At 48.9% G+C, this 20154-nt stretch overlaps 2 protein-coding genes and 1 pseudogene across 3 annotated transcripts; 1 reads left to right on the top strand and 2 right to left on the bottom strand.

Moving 5' to 3' along the window:
* Window positions 1–5216: 5216 nt before the first annotated feature.
* Window positions 5217–9988, top strand: LOC117862050 (wall-associated receptor kinase 2). 2 transcript variants are annotated; one of them, XR_004641878.1, is made up of 4 exons: window positions 5217–6195; window positions 7678–7842; window positions 8032–9232; window positions 9385–9988. XR_004641878.1 is itself a non-coding variant. In XM_034745560.1 (3 exons), the coding sequence occupies exons 1-3, from the start codon at window positions 5292–5294 to the stop codon at window positions 9174–9176; spliced, it is 2214 nt and encodes a 737-aa protein (XP_034601451.1). In that variant the 5' UTR covers window positions 5217–5291; the 3' UTR covers window positions 9177–9375. The 2 variants fall into 2 exon arrangements, 1 of the variants encoding a protein (XP_034601451.1); XM_034745560.1 differs by lacking the exon at window positions 9385–9988 and having other exon boundaries at window positions 8032–9375.
* Window positions 9989–10631: 643 nt separating this feature from the next.
* Window positions 10632–13369, bottom strand: LOC140223257 (uncharacterized; annotated as a pseudogene).
* A 331-nt stretch (window positions 13370–13700) lies between these two features.
* LOC117862051 (uncharacterized) lies at window positions 13701–18613 on the bottom strand. The gene is made up of 14 exons (XM_034745562.2): window positions 18372–18613; window positions 17313–17440; window positions 17152–17223; window positions 16955–17068; window positions 16545–16613; window positions 16403–16459; window positions 15766–15819; window positions 15623–15685; window positions 15477–15539; window positions 15207–15371; window positions 14903–15058; window positions 14370–14450; window positions 14231–14292; window positions 13701–14135 (listed from the first exon to the last, which is right to left on the bottom strand). Exons 1-14 carry the CDS (start codon window positions 18574–18576, stop codon window positions 14054–14056), a joined length of 1371 nt encoding a protein of 456 aa, XP_034601453.1. The 5' UTR covers window positions 18577–18613; the 3' UTR covers window positions 13701–14053.
* Between the last annotated feature and the right edge of the window lie 1541 nt (window positions 18614–20154).

The raw sequence follows: 20154 nt of genomic DNA, 5'->3' as shown, positions 1-20154 counted from the left end.
CTGTCGGGCGTGGTCCTCGACGACGAAGCTACGTTGGCTCGGCTGGCGCTGGTGTCCGTGGACGACGACGAAGCGGTAGCTCCCCTCCACGGCTGACCCTGAGTCGGTGCACAGTCACTGAGCTCATCCGTCCGAGCTCTTCCCTGGGACCAGGGATCACTTTGGGACTTCTTGGCCGGGAATTGGCCGCCCAACTTCCGGCGGCCAACCGCCCGGCATTTTCGTTATGCTGCATCACGTGTTGGGTGGGTGGCTTCACGTCGTGCTAACCAAGGAGAAATGGATTTGGCGTGAACAGAGTAGAGCGAGCCTGGAGCTGCCCTGCTTGTTTTTTTTTCGTGTACGCGTCTCAAACAGGACACCAGCTGCAGCACATTCATTTTCGTGGTTTGCCCTTTTATTCCCCTTGGTTGTCTTCTGAACGATACGACGAACGACGTCGATTAGGGTTTAGGGTTCGAGACAGGTAAGGTTGGTTCCAGGCTTTCAGCTCCGTTGCTGTGCGCGCGCGTGTGGCACGTTGGAGCCATGAGCGGGATGCACGGGCGCAGCGACATCTCTTGTTGCTGTAAAGCGAGCTCAGGACAGGTAAGCTGGAAACCTGCTGCAGCAGTTGAGAAGCCATCGCATGAGCTCCCTGCAGTCTGCTGTTGCTGCCATTTGTAGGCAGGTTTGCGTCGGATCTCAAAGGCTGTGATGCAAGGAAACCCAAATCCTAATGCTGCAGGTTTGAGTAGTGGCTCTGCGCCTCTGCATTCTCTAAACCTGTTCGCTTCAGCTTATAAGCCGGTTGAAAAGTTGAAACGAAAATAATATTTGGTGACTGATAAGCGAACAGGCTCTCTTTCCCGGCGCCTGTGGACCTGTGGTGGCAGCTTCATTGTCTGTTCAGCATCTAGTATGTATTTGTCTTATAACCCATTGTGCGTCACTGGAAATCTGGAATCACTATTTGTCTTTGGCAATGAGCAAAAAGCATCAGGTCTTTGGATACCCGCCCAAGCCAGGTGCGTTGCTTTTCGTTGTCAGCGTGTGTTTCTCTCAAGATATCGTGCTCAGAATTCAGCGGATCCGCCGAATGAATGTGCAGGTGCCACGTGATGAGCTCCAGCTCCGAGTTGATCGACGCCACAGCAGCCATGGAAGCCTCTAGAGATTTCCTCGGTGTTTGGTAAGCTGGGTCCTTGGCCCTTGCTGGTTGGCTTAACGCATGGTTTGCGTACGCTGTGCAACGGGGGAAAAAAGGAGAAAATGACGGGTCGTCAGTCGTGCCAACCAGAGGCGAAATGAATCTGGCATGAACAGAGTAGTGCCTGGCTCTCCTCTCTTCATTTGTTTGAGTGGCTCTCCCTTCCCGGCCTGTGGCGGAGACCAGAGCGCGTGAGGCACGAGAATGAGGTGGCAGGGGAAGACGGGGACGCCGCACCGGAATTTGGCATGTGCTGCCTGGATTCCGCCGCGGTGCTGTCGCCGGTGGTCCTCCACCTACGAAGCTATAGTACGTGTGGGTGGCTGCGACGCGAGCTGAACTGGTCGCGACACGGCCATGCATCCTCGGACCAGCGCTGCCATGGCGGTGACGAAGCCGCCACCGCCCCCCCCCCCCCCCCCCCCCCCCCCAACACACACACACACACAAAGCCCAGTCACCGATCTATCCGCCTGGCCCCCCCAGCAAGCAGCCAAGCAGTGAATCGTCAGAGACCCCAGCAAGGTTCAGAACGCACTGCTGCGTCAGGGGCTGCAGCTGCCGGAGGTTGATCATGATCACGATCGGGTGGCCGCCCCGAACCGGCACCGTCCTGCCGCCCGCCAACCGAAAGAACCAGCTAGCGCCGGCGGCCCTGAGGAAAGCAGAGGCCAGCGAGGCAGCGACGCCGCACGTGAGGAGCGGCTGTACCGACGACGGCTGAGCCGTCGGAGTTGCTGCCGCGACGGTTGAATTCCTTGGAGCGCTCAAGGGTGGTTATTAGGTAGTTTTTTTTTTTTGAGAAAGTGGGGTAGATTAGGTAGGAGGGTGACGGGGCGAGCCCAGCGGCCCAGCCGCGCGCGGCGGTTGCTTCGAGCGCCGGCCATCGATCGGCCCGCGACGGCCCAAATAAGCGAAACCTCAGTGCCGCTAATGGGCCGAAGCGCAAAGTTCTGGGCCCATCTTCGATATGCTTGTGTTTCACAAGGAACCCAATGCCGCGGCCCCGGCCGGCTAGCTCAGGCACGACACTGTTAAATTTGTAGGATCTCTATGTGCAAGAATTAGCAGGTAAACAACTTGTTCTTACGTGAAAACATATCCTTAGATCTAAACAACTGAGAGGGAGAGAGTGTGTGAGAGCACCGCCATCGGGCTTGGTCGACGACCTCGCCGTGGCGGTGTCGGTGGTGTTGGCGACGAGGGCGGCGGCGGTGCTTCCCACCGCTTCAGCACTAGAGTTTAGATCGGGTTCTAGGTGTATCGGTGGGTCCAGGGCGGCGGCGGTGCTTCCCACCGCTTCAGCACTAGAGTTTAGATCGGGTTCTAGGTGTATCGGTGGGTCCAGTGGGCACGTCCATCTTTAGCATGCGTACCCTCGACCCCACCTCTCTTTTTATAGTGTTGCGCGACGGGAGCCCGCAACCATGAGTTGGTTGTGCTCCCTCGATTAGGACGTGAGATCAGGGACTCCGACTCGGTCATTGGATCGAGCCGGATGAGATCAAACTAACAGACACGGCCTCTACCCATCTTCTAGTTGCGCTGCGGCATGAGGTTGTTTAGCTCAGCCGCCAGCCGTTTCCTCGATCGCCTGTTCTTCTTGCTCAAGAATCTTGAGTTATTTGCACGCCCTTCTCACGTCAGTTTTAAAGGAAAGAGGAGGCTAACCCACGGAAGGGAAGCTCCCTACGAGATTTAAGTAGAATTCCCCATCCCCGTCGCTCTTTGGAAGGAAGGAAGGAAGGAAGGAAATCTCTTAGATGCAAGGAAAGAATAAACAAATTCAAACTTGTTGGTTTCGTTGTTGGTTTTGTGGAAGGAAATCCCTACGTCGGAGGGATGAAGGGGTTAGTGGCTCCATCGAACGCTCGATCTTAGTGGTTTTGTTGGAGTTTCAGGTACGTTCTTCTAGCATTTTCTTGGCTGACCGTGAGACCGACCTCAGCTAGAGCTAGGTCGTGTTATTTTACTTGTCTTAACCACTGCATGATATTCATGCTAATGGAATCTTGTCTGCTATTGGGAACTACTGGTAGTGACACTACCAAGACGGGCAATGAATGGCCAAAGAGGCTTTAATTTTCCTCTCCAGTTCCTCTCCTCTCATTTTCTCCATGGGTCCCACTTTCTGTCTCATCATCTTTCCTTTTCCATTGACTTTTTGCCACCTCGTCGTGTAAAACCTGCTGAACTGAAGCCCGTTGGTAACTTGGTATGCGACCTTCTCTCTTCCATGTCATCCCGAGAACTACCGGTCGATATAAGCTCATTGTTATTGGGCTTGCAATGCGTATCAGTTTCTGTTGAGATGGAGATGGCACCATTGACCAAGGACCTACAAACTTTATTATATGTTATCAGTTATATCAATGCTATATATATCTGCCTATCTTGTCCTAAACAATGTGAAATGGAGTATCAGTATCTGTTGAGATGGAGATGGCACCATTGACCAAGGACCTACAAACTTTTATTATATGGTATCAGTTATATCAATCACTATAAAAAAACGGACATGTAGTCCTGGTTGGTAGGGGTCATAGATTCCGAAAATCCATCCGGGACTAAATTTTTGAGATAAAAAAGGTGTCCTTTAGTCCCGGGACTAAAGACCCCCCTTTAGACCCAGTTGTTGTTACCAATCCGGACTAAAACATTTCAAAAAAATAAAATAAAAAAGCACCCGTGCTGGCCCTTGCCCGGCCGCCTACGCGTCGCCTGCCACTCGTCCGCTCCCGCAACGGCCGCCGGCCGCCCGCCCGCCTCCACCGCATGCCCACGCCCCGCCCACCTCCACTCGCCGCTGCCGCACGCCCTCATCCGCTCAGCTGCCCGCGCCCGCCTGGCCGCCCACGCCCACCCGCCGCCGCCGCATGCCCTCACCCGCCCGGCCGCCCGGGCCCGCCTGCCTCTGTCCGCCTTCGCCTGCACCGGTCGCTGTTCGCCCGCCCGCGTCCACTGACCTCCGCCCGGCCACCTCCGCCCACGCTGGCCGCCGCCCACCTCCGCCTGCCCGCTCGCGCTGTGCCCACCGGCCACCCGCCGCTCGGCCGCGCCACTGCCCTGCTCTCGCCCCACTGCGGCTCCTCACTGCTAGTGAGGGCGAGCAGAGAGGGAAGATGAGGAGCAGCAGAGGGGGAAGGGGGCGGCGATGCAGAGAGGGGAAGGAGGGGAGCGCGGAGAGGGGAAGGAGGGGAGCGCAGAGAGGATGAGGAGAGGGAGGGGATGAGGAGAGGAACGCTGCTTGGGAGACAAGTGAAGAGGAGAGCGCTAGCTGACTGGGAGGATATTAAGGAAGGTGGGAGAGCGTCGCACCGACACCCCCTTTTGTCCTGTTTGGAAATTCCAACTAGAACAAAAGCCCCCCTGTTGCCTAAAGCCTCTCCCATCGGTGTACTTTTCGTGCCTCATTTTTGACCTGCCTTTAGTCTCGGGTTCGATGTTAATTGGGATAAAAAAATATCTGGATGGAAAATCAGTTCTCCCGTAGTGAATGCTATATCTGTTCCTAAACAATGTAAAATGGAGTTGTTGTAGGAGAAAACAAAATAAATGTCACGTAACATAGGCTACGATGTCATTTGTCATTTTGTAAAGCATGGCTTGTATAAGCATAACGAAAGAAGTGTTGCTAGCAAGTGACGTAATAATACGCTCTAGTAGTGAATATTTTATTTTGAACGGAAATTATGTTTCTTTAGTGTAAAAAATGCATCACTAGATTCATATGTGCAAAATACTTTTAAAATGATGTTGGTTTGGTAGTGACTGACAATATACTGTTAGAAATGAATGGTTAAAATGTAATTTCTTATTTCATTATTCAAAATAGGGATTTACATGCATATGGACTGACACTAGGAGTACGGGAAAATATTCGATGGGTTATCCAAACAAATAAATTAAAACACAACATGGACTACAATAGGATTTATCCTTTACTGAAGGTCACCGCTGCAATAGGTGCATGTCGCTTGCTATTTAAAGAGCGTCGAGCCAAAGGATTCATGCAGCTGTGACTACAACGATAGTCGACAGTGCGATAGTTTAGTAGGCTACCAGTAGCTATAGCAAATTAGCGACGTCGCCGGCATTGATCATGCTGGCTGCGCTGGCTATGGCGGCCACAGCGGCGAGCCTCATCGGCGAGCCAGGCTGCCAGACGAGATGCGGCGACGTCGACATCCCCTACCCGTTCGGCATCGGCACCAGCAACGGCGGCGTGAACTGCTCCCTCCCGGGCTTCGAGATCAGCTGCGCCAGGACCGGCAACGGCAGCGCCGTCGCGCCGGTCCTGGCGGGCACCGACATCGCCGTGCTGAACCTCTCCGTGATGCCGCGCCCACAGGCCCGGGTGCTGCTGCCCGTGGCGTGGCAGTGCTTCAACTCCACTGGCGACAGCACCGGCAAGTCCTACGGCACGGTGAGGTTCAACGCGGATGGCGTGTACCGCATCTCCGACACCCACAATGAGCTCTTCGTGCTCGGTTGCAACACCCTGATGTACACCAACAGCGGGCCGCCCGGCCGCTACAAGTACACCTTCTACACCGGCTGTATGACCTTCTGCAACGACTCCGGCAGCGCGCAGGACGGCAAGTGCGCCGGCGTCGGCTGCTGCCACGTCGACATCCCGCCGGGCCTCACCGACAACTGGATGCAGTTCGGGAGCACTAGCACCTGGTCGCACGCCGACCAGGAGTTCAGTCCCTGCGACTACGGCTTCATCGTAGAGAGGGGCTATTACTCGTTCAAGGCGTCCGACCTGACGACCATGCCGGTGAACCAGACGATGCCGCTGCGACTCGACTGGGCCATCCGCAGCGGCGGCAACAGCAGCTCCACGTCCATGTCGTGCGCTGCCGCCGCCAAGAAGAACAAGCCCCAGTACGCCTGCGTAAGCGATCACAGCGAGTGCGTCAACTCCAGCAATGGCCCTGGATATTTCTGTAACTGCACACAAGGCTACGAGGGCAACCCCTACATCGTCAACGGGTGCACAAGTAAGCAGCAGTGCTCATGCGGTCCGATCCTGCCACTCCATGATCTCTGCAACAGCATGATTCAATACGTTTAGGGCATAGTATGGATGCTGTTGTTTTTTTCAAAAAAAAAAACTTTGTATCAAGAAACTGTAGTTTTAGACAGGAGATATGCAAAACCATGCATGGTTTCAAAAAGAGAAGAAGTCCTGATTGGAATTTGTAAAACTAAAAAAACCCGAAATACTATAGTTGTAGCGATAACATGGTTTAATTTTCATAATTACATAAACACTTTCAAAGCTTGTCAAAACTGTTGTCAAACTACAAAACTCTAAACAAAACGGTGTATACCAACAGGACTTATATTAATTGTTATTATCAACACCGCCTCTTCAAATATTCTCATCGATGATCTTTTAAAAGTTGTAGGATCATTAGATTTATCTTCAAAGTGGTTTTAAAAAATAACTTTAATTGATATATATTAGCTAGAGTTGTGCCAAACAGGCGCTACTTTTGACTACCAATTAATTTGGAAAATCTCCAGCTCCAAGGTCCAAGATTGGATCTAAAATTCGTAGACTAAATTACAATAGTTTAAATATTTATATTCAATCTAAACTATAAACAAAATGATTCATTGAAATGCCATCTACACACCTCCAGCTCCAGATCTAGGATTTCTTGGAGCTACAAGTACCCAGCTCCAAGAAATCCAACATTTCCTTCATCGGAGCTCTGCTAAATAGGACTACACACACACACACACACACACACATGATTAACTTGAGAGAGAGTAATTAATTCTGTCAGATAGATGGAGCTTATATTAGGGGTGATAACTTGATTTTTTTTTGCAAGGATCACGAGCATACTTAGCAATTTTGTGATTATTTCGATAGATCAGAAGCATATAGCGGTTTAACCCTCAACATATGATAAGTTAATCATGAATTTTTAAAATTTCTAACATACTATATGCAATTTCATCTTAGCAAAATTAAACACAAATTGATAAGAAATAATAAATGCATTATTAGCCTTGGTTTAATAATTTGGGGGCTAAATGAGATGATATTTTTTAAGAAAGATTAAGAAGACAAACTAAAATCCCTCCAGTGAGAAAAATATTAGTCTAGGACATTCGAACAATCTGCAAGATGAAACTTTGACTACCAATTTCTATAAAAGCATATCGTTTCAAACAGGAAGACAAAGTTATATATTATGATATTACTTTTTATGATAGATTTAGTAGCATCAACCTTATGTGGCAAAACTCTGTATGTTTTTAAAATTTGATGGTTAAATTAAGAATGTTTGACTTTGGACAAACCTATAGATTGTGATCCGGTCATCCGAGTGAGTAGTTAAATGATTTTTTTTTACAAAACTAAATCTAGCGACATAATTGAAAAGGTTCATCAACTACATCGACTTGCCTCAATCTAGCTTGCAATTGAATTGTTGAGAGGCTCACATCATCTATAACATATACAGATATTAATGAGTGCGCTCGGCCCACTGAATATCCATGCCACGGTGTTTGCCGGGACACCGAGGGTTCCTACGAATGCAAATGCCGTGCAGGATACCAGAACGATGGTAATCCAAAAGAACAACCATGCAGCCCAAAGTTCCCTCTTGCGGCACAGCTTGCTCTAGGTATGAATTGGAACACGATATTTTTCTTCTTGGCATATGCTCTCTTGTGAATATTGTCATTGGATGTATATTGAGATTTGTGCAACAGAAGAGATAAAATTATTGCTTCTCTTCTATGTATTGATATTTTTTTCTTTAAAAGATAGAAGATGTGTGAAGATCACTCTGATGCGTGTGTAATCTTTGTAGGCATCACTTTGGGCATTTCTTTGTTGATTGTTGCTATACTTCTTACACTAATGGTGATCCATAAGAGAAGAATGAATGAATATTTTAGAAAGAACGGTGGTTCAGCACTACAGAAAGTGGAGAGCATCAAGATTTTCACCAAGGATGAGCTGAATAAGATCACAAAGAACAACTCTGAGGTTCTTGGTCAAGGAGGCTTCGGAAAGGTCTACAAAGGAACTCTTGAAGACAGTTCAATGGTTGCTGTGAAGTCATCCATCGAAGTAAACGAAGAGCGAAAGGAAGATTTCACCAATGAGGTTACCATCCAGTCGCAAATGATCCACAGAAACATTCTCAAACTCGTTGGTTGCTGCCTGGAGGTGGATGTTCCGATGTTGGTGTATGAGTTTGCTGCCAAAGGGAGCCTGCAGGATGTCCTCCATGGGGATGGTACTCACAGCAGACTGCCCATACCACTAGACCTGCGTTTAGAAATTGCAATTGGGTCTGCAGAAGGACTAAGGTACATGCACTCCTTCACAAATCATACCATACGGCATGGAGATGTCAAGCCGGACAACATACTTATTGATGATAAGTGGATCCCCAAGATCTCAGATTTCGGGTTATCGAAGCTGTTGAAAGTGGACAATTACATTGCGACGATGGTCATTGGGTGCATGAGCTACATAGATCCTGTGTTCATGAAAACGGGACTCTTAACACAAAAGAGTGATGTCTACAGCTTCGGTGCTGTTCTCTTGGAACTCATTACTAGGAAAAAGATTGTGTACGGAAAAAACAGTAGTCTCATCATAGAGTTCTGCCGACTGTATGACAAGGAAGGGAGTGGAAGGGCAATGTTCGACGAGGACATTGCAACTGAAGAGAATATCTTTATACTGGAACAAATCGGCAAGCTGGCAATTGAGTGTCTAAAAGATGATGTCAACGACCGACCAGATATGAATGAGGTAGCAGAACAGCTTGTGATGCTTAGGAGAGACATGAAGTATGGGAAGGCACAGAACAAAAGCCCTCGTCAATTTGAAGGCATTGCTACAAGTGATTCTCCGAGGAGCTTTGCTACTGATACCACAAGCAGCAGTGCTGCAATTTCTCTTCCATCCGCAACGCCAAGCAGGGAATTCCCTGATCTGTAGATCAGCAAATTAAAGGGAAGATGAAGGCATAATCGATCAACAAGACATAGTGTGTGGTATGTATAATGTATGTTATAATTTTTAAACCAGTATCATTTTACTTAAAACCAGTGTCTTCGTGTATGGATGTGCTATTTAGGTGTTCTTTTTGTGTAATTTATAAAATCAAGAGGTAACCTGCGTGTAGTTGTCTTGTCAATATTGTTAGCAACCGGACGTCCGGATGCAGATGAAAATATCGGACGCTACATGGCAGATGCCCGTCCACATGCTCCACGCCTCCACCCACCTTATCTCCCGTCAGCCTTCTTCCTTCTCCGCACCACTCATCTCTCTCTCATCACGAGGCTCTCGTGTGGAGCTCGGGTGGTAGGGTCCTTCACATTCACACGGCCCTCCTCCAAGCAAGCTCACTGGTGCCTGCTCGAGCGCCGCACGCCGCACGGCTGGGTGCCAGCTGTCGCTCCCCATGGCCAGGGGTGAGCCGTGCCAGCCGCCGGAGGAGCTGCTCCGTGGGGGAGGAGATGCTCCGTCGTGCAGCCGCGCGAGCGCCGGGGCGTGGCAGGGCGCCAGCCACCACTCCCCCCGGCTAGGGGCGGCAAGGGGTGCACCACACGAGCTCCCGCTGTGCCGTGCTTCGCCTGCCAGGTTTTGCCGAGAGCACATGTTGCAAGTGTACGTTTTAAGTGTTTCAGATGTTTCAGGAGTATGTTGCAAGTGTTTCATATGCATGTTGCAAAAGTAGATCTAGATGTTGCATATATTGCAATGACTATACGCATATATTGCAATGGATATATACATATTATGCAGTCCAAATGTTTCATCAATTTTTCATACGCATGTTACTTTTCAAGTGTTTTCTAGCATTTGCAAGTGTTTTCAGATGGATGTTGCAAGTGTTTTAGCTTTTTTGACCTATGTTGCAAGTGTTTCATCTGAATGTTGCAAAAGTAGATCTGTTGTTGCATTTGTTGCCATAGGACCCCACCCGCCGTAGCTGCTAGGGCACCGCCAAGCAAGCGCAGATGGTCTCGCGTCCATGCACGTGGGAAGCGGAGTGGGGGGGCGGTCCCCGTGTGGGGTCGGAAGCGGTGCATACGTGGGCGTCTGAATTGATCATGTTGTGTGCAACACTGGTGTAATGTTGCGGTGGGGATTTTTCATGAGTAGATCTGACGGCTGTGGTTGCCTTCGATCGACGGTTGCGGCAGCGTCCGACGCTAGAGCCCGGATCGGACGTCCGGGCGCTAGCAGCTCCGTTGTCTTGTATATATGTCGTCGTAATTCAGTATTGGATTATGTATGTGTACTGTAATGCTCACATTGCATCTGTTGTGGCTACTGTCTAGCTTATGACGGCTGGATGTCATCAGGATGTGTTTTATAGAACAGTACATTTCTTTTTTTGCATGTACAACTGCTTTGATCAAAATGATTTGCTCCTCATCACCATTACACAAAGTAATCCTTTTTTGTGTTTTGATTCATCATGCCATCTACCTCATTTTATGCCGCTATGTATTCTGCATTGATACAACCTAATAATATAGACATTATAGTGCTTGAAGGGAAAAAATGTCTGCAGGCAGGCTTGAGTATCCATGCACACCCCCTTCACATGAGACTATCTCGCTCGGCGAGCTCAGGTATACGACACCAGGTCCATCTCGTAGCCATACAAGCTCCACGACGACTTGCGAACGAAGCAGCCGCCCTCAGGAGCCGGGACCTCCCGCATGGCCTCCTTCGTTTCCAGGTCAAGCACGTACAATGCAAGGTCCCGCAGCCGGGCATCCGGCTGGCCGTACACGTTGGCGCCGGTCGCGAAGAAGACGAGGCCACTCTTCTCGCAGACCGCCCGGATGCAAACCCTCCTCATGTTCCACCATGGCAGGAACCGGTTGAGCTCCACGTCCTGCGGCTTCGCCCACGTGCGCTTCGTCGCGCTCTCATCGTCTCGACGGAAGATGCTGATCACAAAGTTTGTTCCAGCTGCCTCGGCCGACCTGCACCGCGCAGAGCCGCCCGTCCGGCGAGACGGAGAGACGGCGAGCCGGCGGTTGCAGAGGCAGCGGCAGAGCTCGCTGCTCCGTTTGCGGAGGGGGAATAAGGTCTCGACCGCCGCCGCCAGCGTGTCGACGCGGAGGCTGAACACAGTGGCCCCGTGCAGCCAGAACACGGCGCCGCGGGCGGGGACGCCGGCGTCCATCTTGGCATCTTGCCCAGGCGCGCGCCGCCGATCTTGGCGCCGGATGCCTGGCCCTTGGGTCCCCATGCCTTGGTGTCGGATGAGTAGGACCGGCAGGCTTGTAGACGATGAGCAGCCGGAAAGCGGTGGACGATGCGGGGCGCGGCGGATCGGCGGGGACGGCGGCGGCGGCGGAGAGCAGCGCGCACGCGGAGCTCCCGGGCATGTCCTTCCCGGAGAGGGTGGGGAGGATCGAGACGTCGCCAGTCACGGGGTGGAACACGGCGAGCCTGAGGGCGGCGCCGCGGGACGCGCGGCGGAGCTCGAGGACGAGGCGGCCGTTCCGGGACGCGATGAGGCGGCAGTTCTTGAACAGATCGCCGCCCAAGACCGCCGCAGAGTTCGAGTAGATGGGAGCGCGCCGGGAGAAGGAATCGAACGGGATGAACCGCGGCGGCGCGCCGGTTTCGTCGTCGTCGTGGCTCCGGTGGAAGAAGCCGACGGCGAGGGGGCGGAACTCGGAAGTAGTAGCGGTCGGACGACGGCCGCCGCCTGAGGCGGCAGATGAACTCGGCCTCGCCGCTGACGAGGCGGCACCAGCGCCTGCACGTGGCGGCGCAGCGGACGAGGTCGTCCGTCTCCAGGGAATGACCGGCGAATACCTGGAGAAGGATCTCGTCGCCGAGGGGAACGCCGTCTTCCTCGACGCGCGGCGTCCGCTTGAGGCGCTTGCCGCCGTTGCTCCCGGGGGACAGGGACAGTCATCCGTCAGGGCATGGCTCTGCGGCGCGCGGCAACGACGACCTGGACTCGCCGGCTAGTTGGTAGCTCCTTCTCGGTCGAGGTGAGAATATTCTCGAGGTGACGAGGGGAGGCCGGGGAGGACGCGGTGGGCGTGGCTGCGTGGACGACGGCGCGACGTGACTTGTGTACCAGAAGAAAGGAAGAATTGGTAGCATGTTATCAAATCGAATATTCTGGTATTAAATCCAAACATACCAGATCATGTTGTAGATAACAAAAAAAATCAAACAATCTAGATTCCTATGATGGCTCCATCCAGCTAAACAGCAGATAATATTCAGATTTTCAGTATCCACCGTCTTTATTCCAAGGATCCGCCCTCGTATCATTGTTACCTAGATTTTTAGCATCGAGCTTTTAGTAATTTGTATCCGTGACCCATAATTTTTATAATATGTACTCCCTCCATCCTAAATAAATATTAGTTTTGATTTTTCTAGGTACATGACTTTTACTTACGTATCTGAATATAGCATATATCTAGGTGTATACTAAAAGTTATCAATCTAGAAAAACTAAAACGAATAGTAATTTGGAATAGGAGTACATGATCCAAATATACCTTGACTTTGCGCTTCCGGCTGGAACGGAACCTGGGCGGATGGCGACGGCGGCCATCGGCGCTGGAGGCGGAGCCTTACGAACCAGGAAGTTTTATGCAAATATACATTCGAGTAGGCCCCTTATTTGATCGCCATTCAAAACAGAAGATTTTATGCAAATGTTTTACCCGGAATTACAAAATGACACTTAATTTGGATCCCGATCCAAACTAGGGGGCTTTATGAAAATATAGGATCCGAAATTTTACAATAGGGCCCCTAGACGAGGAGCAGCCGGAATGTGGTGGGTGCGCGCCTGCGCGGTGCGGCGGATCGGCGGCGGCGAGCAGCGCGCACGCGTAACTTCCGCGCATGTCCTTCCCGGAGAGTGTGGGGAGGATCGGGACGTCGCCGGTCACGGGGTTGAGCACGGCGACGGCGAGCCTGAGGGCGGCGCCGCGCGACGCGCGGCGGAGCTCGAGGACGAGGCAGCCATTCCGGGACGCGATGAGGCGGCAGTGCTTGAACAGATCGCCGTGCAAGAGCGCCGCGTTCGGGAGCGCGCCGGGAGAAGGAATCCAACGGGAGGAACCGCGGTTTCGTCGTCGCTGGCTCCGGTGGAAGAAGCCGACGGGGAGGGGATTCAAAAACTCCATTTTCCCCAATTATGGCAATCAAGGACCAGTATCCCAAGTTCCCAACAAGTTTACAGAGGGCGGACGGCGGAGGAGAGCTCGCACGGCCGGCCGAGTCTTGGTCCGGCCTCTCGTCGCGCGGGCCGCCAGGGGCCTGCCGCCGAGCAAAAATCGCCCGGGGATACTTCACGTTACAGCCCACCACGGCCCACATTCGCAATGCTCGCTGACATTCCCTTCCTTCTCATGATACTTCACGTCTTCACCAACCGAAAGTCAACAACCATTCTATCAGGTCATGGTGCCAACCATACACAGAATGGTGAGACCAATGGGCTGAACTCCAGCCTGGTAGCTAAACAACCACTTTGTATACATAAGTTCAAATGTTGGTCACCAGCAAGGCAACAAGAACAAGCACGCAAGCTCAAACGCATTCACAAAATTACAATAAACAATAATGAACAATGAAACAAAGGCCGAGGCTTAACCCCTGAACCCCAGCAAAGTGCAGATAAAATGTCTGCTGCCACTGACGTCCATATTACACCTGGGGCGAAAATGTAAAAAGAAGAAGAAATGTTGGTGTACAATGTTTTCACGGTAAGGGTTACCCATGAGACCATGACCCTCCTTCCTCCATGGCACCGCTTGAAGATATGCAACCATACACAGCAGACGAACCCTAAGCGCTGGATAGTTGATCTACTTGTCTGTGTGCCGGCGCTTGTGTCTCCTGTGGCCATGGTTACCGTTACCGCCACGAGATCTTTTATTCTTTTTGGTGCTACATAGAAGCAACGGCAGATAATGTCAGTTCACTTAGGGTCACGCCACCGATGATTAGAATTGAAATCAGCTGTTGATATATGAGAAACTAACCAGAAGGTATCTATTAGCAGCCTGAATATAATGAAAACAGGCAGAGCCAGCAAAGCAGAAGCCTGTACAGAAAGGATATAGGTTTGTTAGATGGCCACTAAGCTGCGGTTCCTTGGGCGATTTTTTCAGGTTTCCTTACCAGGAACCAAACCAACTCCTTCGTCGCAAGTGATTTCGTTATCTCATGTTGGTGAAGGTTGTCCAAGATGGTTGCTTGAACCTAGAAAGGAGAAGAAAACATTGAAGTTTTGTCACATCGATCTTCACAAAAAGAAGGGTTTCATTAGATTATAGAAAAACTAAACATATCTGCTAAAAGTAGGACATGACACAAATTAAATCATGAACTAAATGAAGTTGCTAAAATAGAAGAGCACACAAACTATCCACACCAGTGGACCACTATCTCTAGGCACAATGCAGAATGCAGAAGCTGCTAAATAACCTCATAGGAGCTCCATTTAGGTAAGGTGGCTACAATAAGGGCATATCCCATGTAAACAGACAGCATGCTACATCTAAGGCAGAGGTAAAGCTGTGGAGAGAAGCAGTACCGCAGAAGTTGGATGCTAAAAATTGAGATGTGGTTTGGAGCTATAGCCTATGGCACAAAAGGAGGCACTGAAAACCATGCACCAGGAATTGGAGCGGAAGTGGAAAAGAACCACGAACCTGGCGATGGTATGTCGTTGCTGACTCAAGAAATGACCCATATGCATGAACAACTCTTTTAGTGTACGGCTTCAGAGCAGTTCTAGCTTTCTCAACATGTGGCTTTGTGATCTCAGCAACTTGATCTATGTAAGGCTTGGAAAACTTCTTGGCTTCCTGGATCAACATCAACAAATAAATGCACATCAAAAACCACATATAATGAATATGATAAAGCACTGGATTACCATAATCAACCAACTGCTGCTCTCAAAGTGACAGGTGGAATTGTATATATTCTTGAAACAGGAAGTGCTACAAGTACCTGGTAGTAAGGATCAGCAAGTTCTTTAACTTTGACAACATGAGGTGTCACAGCAACCCGGGATGACTCATACAGCTCCACGGATCTTGTTGAGATCTTTTGTACATAAGGTTCTGCGTTTTTCTTGAGGACAACCAATTTTTCCTTAGCAACAGGAATCCATTTCTTAAACCATAGAAAGCAATCTTTGTCAGCACACTGTCATTGGAAGATAACTCAAAAAGAACTAAAATACATCAACAATGGAGTTAATGAGCAGTGAGACACTACCGTCTTAGCAGTCTCAATATGAGGTTCAGCCCATTTCTTCGCCTGTGCTGATTTTTCTGATGCCTGAAATATTAGATATGTAGACATAAATGGTGATTTACTTGTGGCATATTGAAATTAAAATAAAAGCTAGTACAAAGAGGCACCTTCTGCAAAAAAATTTGCATGGCAGGTTTCCCACGTTGATTCCAGTGACCTGAGACCACTTCCTACAAATGATGATGAGGATAGAGGTGAGAAGCACGAGCACGAAATTGCAACCGTACATATTTTGTGATTTCCCTCTTACCAGGTATTGAGCATATTGTGCAGCTAACCAAGGTGGCAACCATGCTCCATGAACCTGCAAAAGGAAACGAGAGTGCACATGGTATCTTACATTCATTGTAGATGGCGACAGTGGAAAAAAAAGGCATAAAACAAGCATATGGCATTCAAGGCATTAGAATTACAATAGGATCAATCTACTTAGCCTAGTTTCAGGTAACGGTTAGAAGTTTCGACGCATTAGTGAAGTGCCATATGACATATAGTGCCCAAAGTGCATCTTGAACTCATGAAGCTATTGTTGAAACCTCCCTCTAAAACTGATAGCAAAAAAGGGAACTACCCAACTGAATTATATCGATGTCTTAAAAAATAACTGCAAATACTAACATTTAGGGAACCATAAAAATTTATGTAGGTTAAACATTTGTTCTTGCACTACTTTAAGACTGCTTTTAAAGAGCAATAAAAAGTAGAAAAGATGGAATAGATCAGTTAGTAGTACAGAATTTTGACATGCTTAGTCTAGTTAAGAAATTGTAGAATTAAAAGACATGTCTGAGCACTATACATACTCGATTCAATCTTATATTTAACTATGCTCAGAGGATGTTATTACATTTGCTACAATTGATGATAGTGACAGGATATATCTTTACCTCCGTCAGCTGCTTTGCCTTAGCTGTTGCTTCTAGCTGCAACCTCATCAATTCCTCCTACAATGTGAAAGAACAAAAAATGTAACATCCACACGACTGTCAGGACAGAAGTGAAGTAATAGTAAACAAATGTATTGCAAACCTCAGCAACTTTAAGAGCACGTTCTGTCTTCTTGATTTTGCGCTTTTTGTCATCACTTTCCTTTTGGATCTACCAAGGTCAAAACATTGATAAATATGAGCAATGAATCCAACACCTAAAATGTTTATTCTATTGAATGTTTTTCATTACAGAGAGAGGCCTTCAATATGATTTTAAATTTTAGGTGGACTTCAAACTCTGGTGCAGAAATAGGATCTATGAATCAGTTGATAAATAATGGATCCTGTAACTACTGTTAACGAAAAGGGGAAAACAAATGGCATAGTCACTTAACAGATAGACTTAGTTACAGTAATACATGACACCTGAAAAACAATTAAGTTGACCACAGAAAACCCAAAAAGAAAAACTTCGCGGAACTGCACGATAGACAAGGATTGTGCACTTACAGCATTAAGCTTTGCAGTCAGCTCTTCTACCTTCTTCTCTGCATCGTTAGCCCTAGACTCAAGTGCTGTTCTCTGGCTACTTTGTGTTTCAATATCCTTTTTCAGCTTCTGAATCTGGAATAGGGGAAAGATAAAATGAGAAATCACAAACACATAGTTGCAAATTCTAAGAGTTCGTGAACTTCTATATTCTGTACCTGCTTCTCAAGCTCAACAGCCCGGGCATTGGCCTTGCCTGCCTGCTCCTCAGCAGCTATAGATCCCTGTGCCTGCACATGGATAGGCATAAGGTTATAATTATTTCTAAGTTGCACAACAGAGTGTATTAATAGTTAGTGCTGCATAATAGATTGCATACTTGGAGGGAAGCAATCTCGGCCTGCAGAGAAGCAATCTTCTGTGACCTCTCCTCAATGGCTTTCTCCAGCTTTGCGATGTCACCATCCTTGTTCTTCAGTTCCTTGGATCGCTCTACCATGTCTGACTCTGTAGCATGAAAACAATCATACTCCCATCTACTTCAACGATAGTTCTGGAAGGATCTGATAAGCTAATACGCATTTTCAAAGTGGCAAAGTTAGGCAGATTTCTCTGCTAGTGACAAAAACAGCACAAAGATCAACGATATTACTTCCAAGTTGGGACACAGTTTGAATTTAAACCCTCACTAGTAGAAGCTTCTTCAGAGCACTATTAAATTTCCAGTTTTACTGCAATTAATATTGTTAGCATTGTATTCAATTCAAGATAAGACTAAGGGCATTGACGATCTGGGTTAGGTGCATTTGGTTGGACGGTTCAGTACATCTCATTCAAGCCCCAAAAATTATTGCAAGGGATCACCATGCATGGCAAAAGCACAGCAACTGCTATTACACTGTGGCCCACTATTAGTAAATAGACGAAGTAGTAAAAACATTTGTAAAGCAAAACCACAATTAGAAACGAACAAATCCATGTGGGGGTAAATAACAGAAGCAGCCAATTGTCTTCCTGAACTGGACAGTTTCCTAAAAAAAAGATAGAAGTACCCAATTCCGCATTCATGATTCATCTCAAGAGTCGCGACCAAAATCAGCACGGAAACATCAGATAAACTTCCGCAGCACCGAGCTACTTGATCGATCGAGAACTGCCGCGCACGCTACCCAGAAGCACCAACACGCTAAACCCCCAACAAACAGATCCCGCTAGCTCACCTAAACATCCCCGAAATCCCACCTCCACCACATCGAATCGGCCCCCCCTAAACCCCGCGGGCTCGCCAGAGGGGCATCAATTCAAGTGGAACGGGACAAATCAACCCAGCTCCGAAGCATGAATTCGACGTTTTGTACCAACCCCATCCCCCAGCGAAATCACCCCGAAAGTAAATCAAGCGCTCCCCGTCACCAATTTAGAACCGGTTGCCACTGACCTAAGCCGGAGATCTTCGCCCTGAGCTGCTCCAGCTCCGCCCTAAGCGCCGCCACCTCCGCAGCCTCCTCGGCCCGCGCGGCCGCGGCCTCCACCGCGCCGGCCGCCGAGTCCGCCACCACCACCGCCGGCTCCTCCTCGGCGGCCGCCCCGGCGACGGCGATCAGCAGCAGCAGCGCCACCGCGAGGGGCCTCGAGATCCCCATCCCCGCGAGCCCCTCTCGCCACCAGCTCCCTCCTCCTCCTCCTCCTCCTCCTCCTCCTCCTCCTCCTCGGCGAGGCCAATCCAATCCTTGGTTCTAACGACGCCGCGGCCCACGAGGTCTCGCCAACTCGTACCGTGCTCGCGCTCGTGCTCGTGCCGTGGTGTCGTTAGGAATTCGGCGCAGGTGCGCGCAGCGCGCAGATCTTTTGATGGCGGGCGGGGGCGGGGGCGGGGCACGTGACGTGGTACGTGGCGGGGCGGGGACGTACGTGGCCACCAGCTATTGGGTCCGGGACGTGGGGCTTCGTAGGGGGGACTGGGGGTTGGGGTCACTGTGCTGTGGGCCCGGATGCCGCGTCGCCGTCGAGGTGGCTCTCGGCCGCCCGCGACAGGTGGCTTGCCGGGATCGGCCACGACATCGAGATCGTTTTCGTGTGCTTTTTACTCGCTTTTGTTGGTTGGTTTGGTTTGGATAAAGATTTCACTCTTATTTCTCAGGGAAATGCAAATATTTCCTCTTCAATTTTGTATCATGTTCTTAAAAAGAAATTGACACACGACGCTCAAGTAAACACGCGCATAACGCCATGTTCTTATGAGCACATCAGAGAGGTTATCTACGGATTTTGAGATTACGAAAGTCGGTAAAAAATCACCACTTATTATGCCATTTCGGCCTTCAAATTCCCTAGACTCGTTTCTAAGCAGTAATGCTGAATGTGAAATGAGTTTCCATGTGCATAGTGTGCTTTCCAGAATTAGGTATCTATGATTACCAAAATGCAGATGGTTTCTTGGCGGATTTGATCTTAGAAAGAGACGCACTGTAGAATCCGACTTACCATGCGCTGTACTTTTGAGACACTTCACTTGATGGGGAAACTAGCAGGAAAACATGAACATTATTAAAAAATACTCCCTCCATCATAAATTATAAGTCATTCCAAAAATCTTGAAGAGTCAAATCATCTCAAGTTTGATCAAAATTATAGAGAAAATTATAAAGATTTATGACATCAAATAGGTATACTATGAAAATATAATTGATGAAGAATCTAATGATACTTAGATGACATCATAAATATTATTATATTATTATATAAATTTGGTCAAACTTGAGATATTTTAACTCTTCAAAATTCTTGAAATGACTTATAATTTAAGATGGATGAGTATATATATGAACATACATGGAACATTCAAATGCATCACCAAACTGAACTGGCCAAGGGCCTAGCCTCATGAATGGCACGATACTCCATTGATGTTGATGGAAATCGAATAAGAGGTGGGCCCGTGGAAAGCTGAAAAGACGATCGCGGTACTTGGGGAGCGGTGGTTCGTTGCAAGGGGTTTAGCGGCTGGCGAGACGTGGATTCGATGGTCATTTAGGAATCCACGAATTTGTTGTGTCCGGTCAAATCATTAAGCCAGCCCCAACCCTTCACCTCAGCTGATTTTCATAGCATTAAATATGATGCCATGTAGGCAAAAAAACTGAGGTGGCATGAGAGTTAATGAGGAGAAATGTAAAAACATGGAGAAACTGAATCTCATGCAAGACATGGTGTTCACACGA

This window comes from Setaria viridis, chromosome 6, assembly GCF_005286985.2.
Source record: "Setaria viridis chromosome 6, Setaria_viridis_v4.0, whole genome shotgun sequence".
In the NCBI taxonomy this organism is placed as follows: domain Eukaryota; kingdom Viridiplantae; phylum Streptophyta; class Magnoliopsida; order Poales; family Poaceae; genus Setaria; species Setaria viridis.
This window is presented reverse-complemented; position numbering and strand designations above follow the sequence as displayed.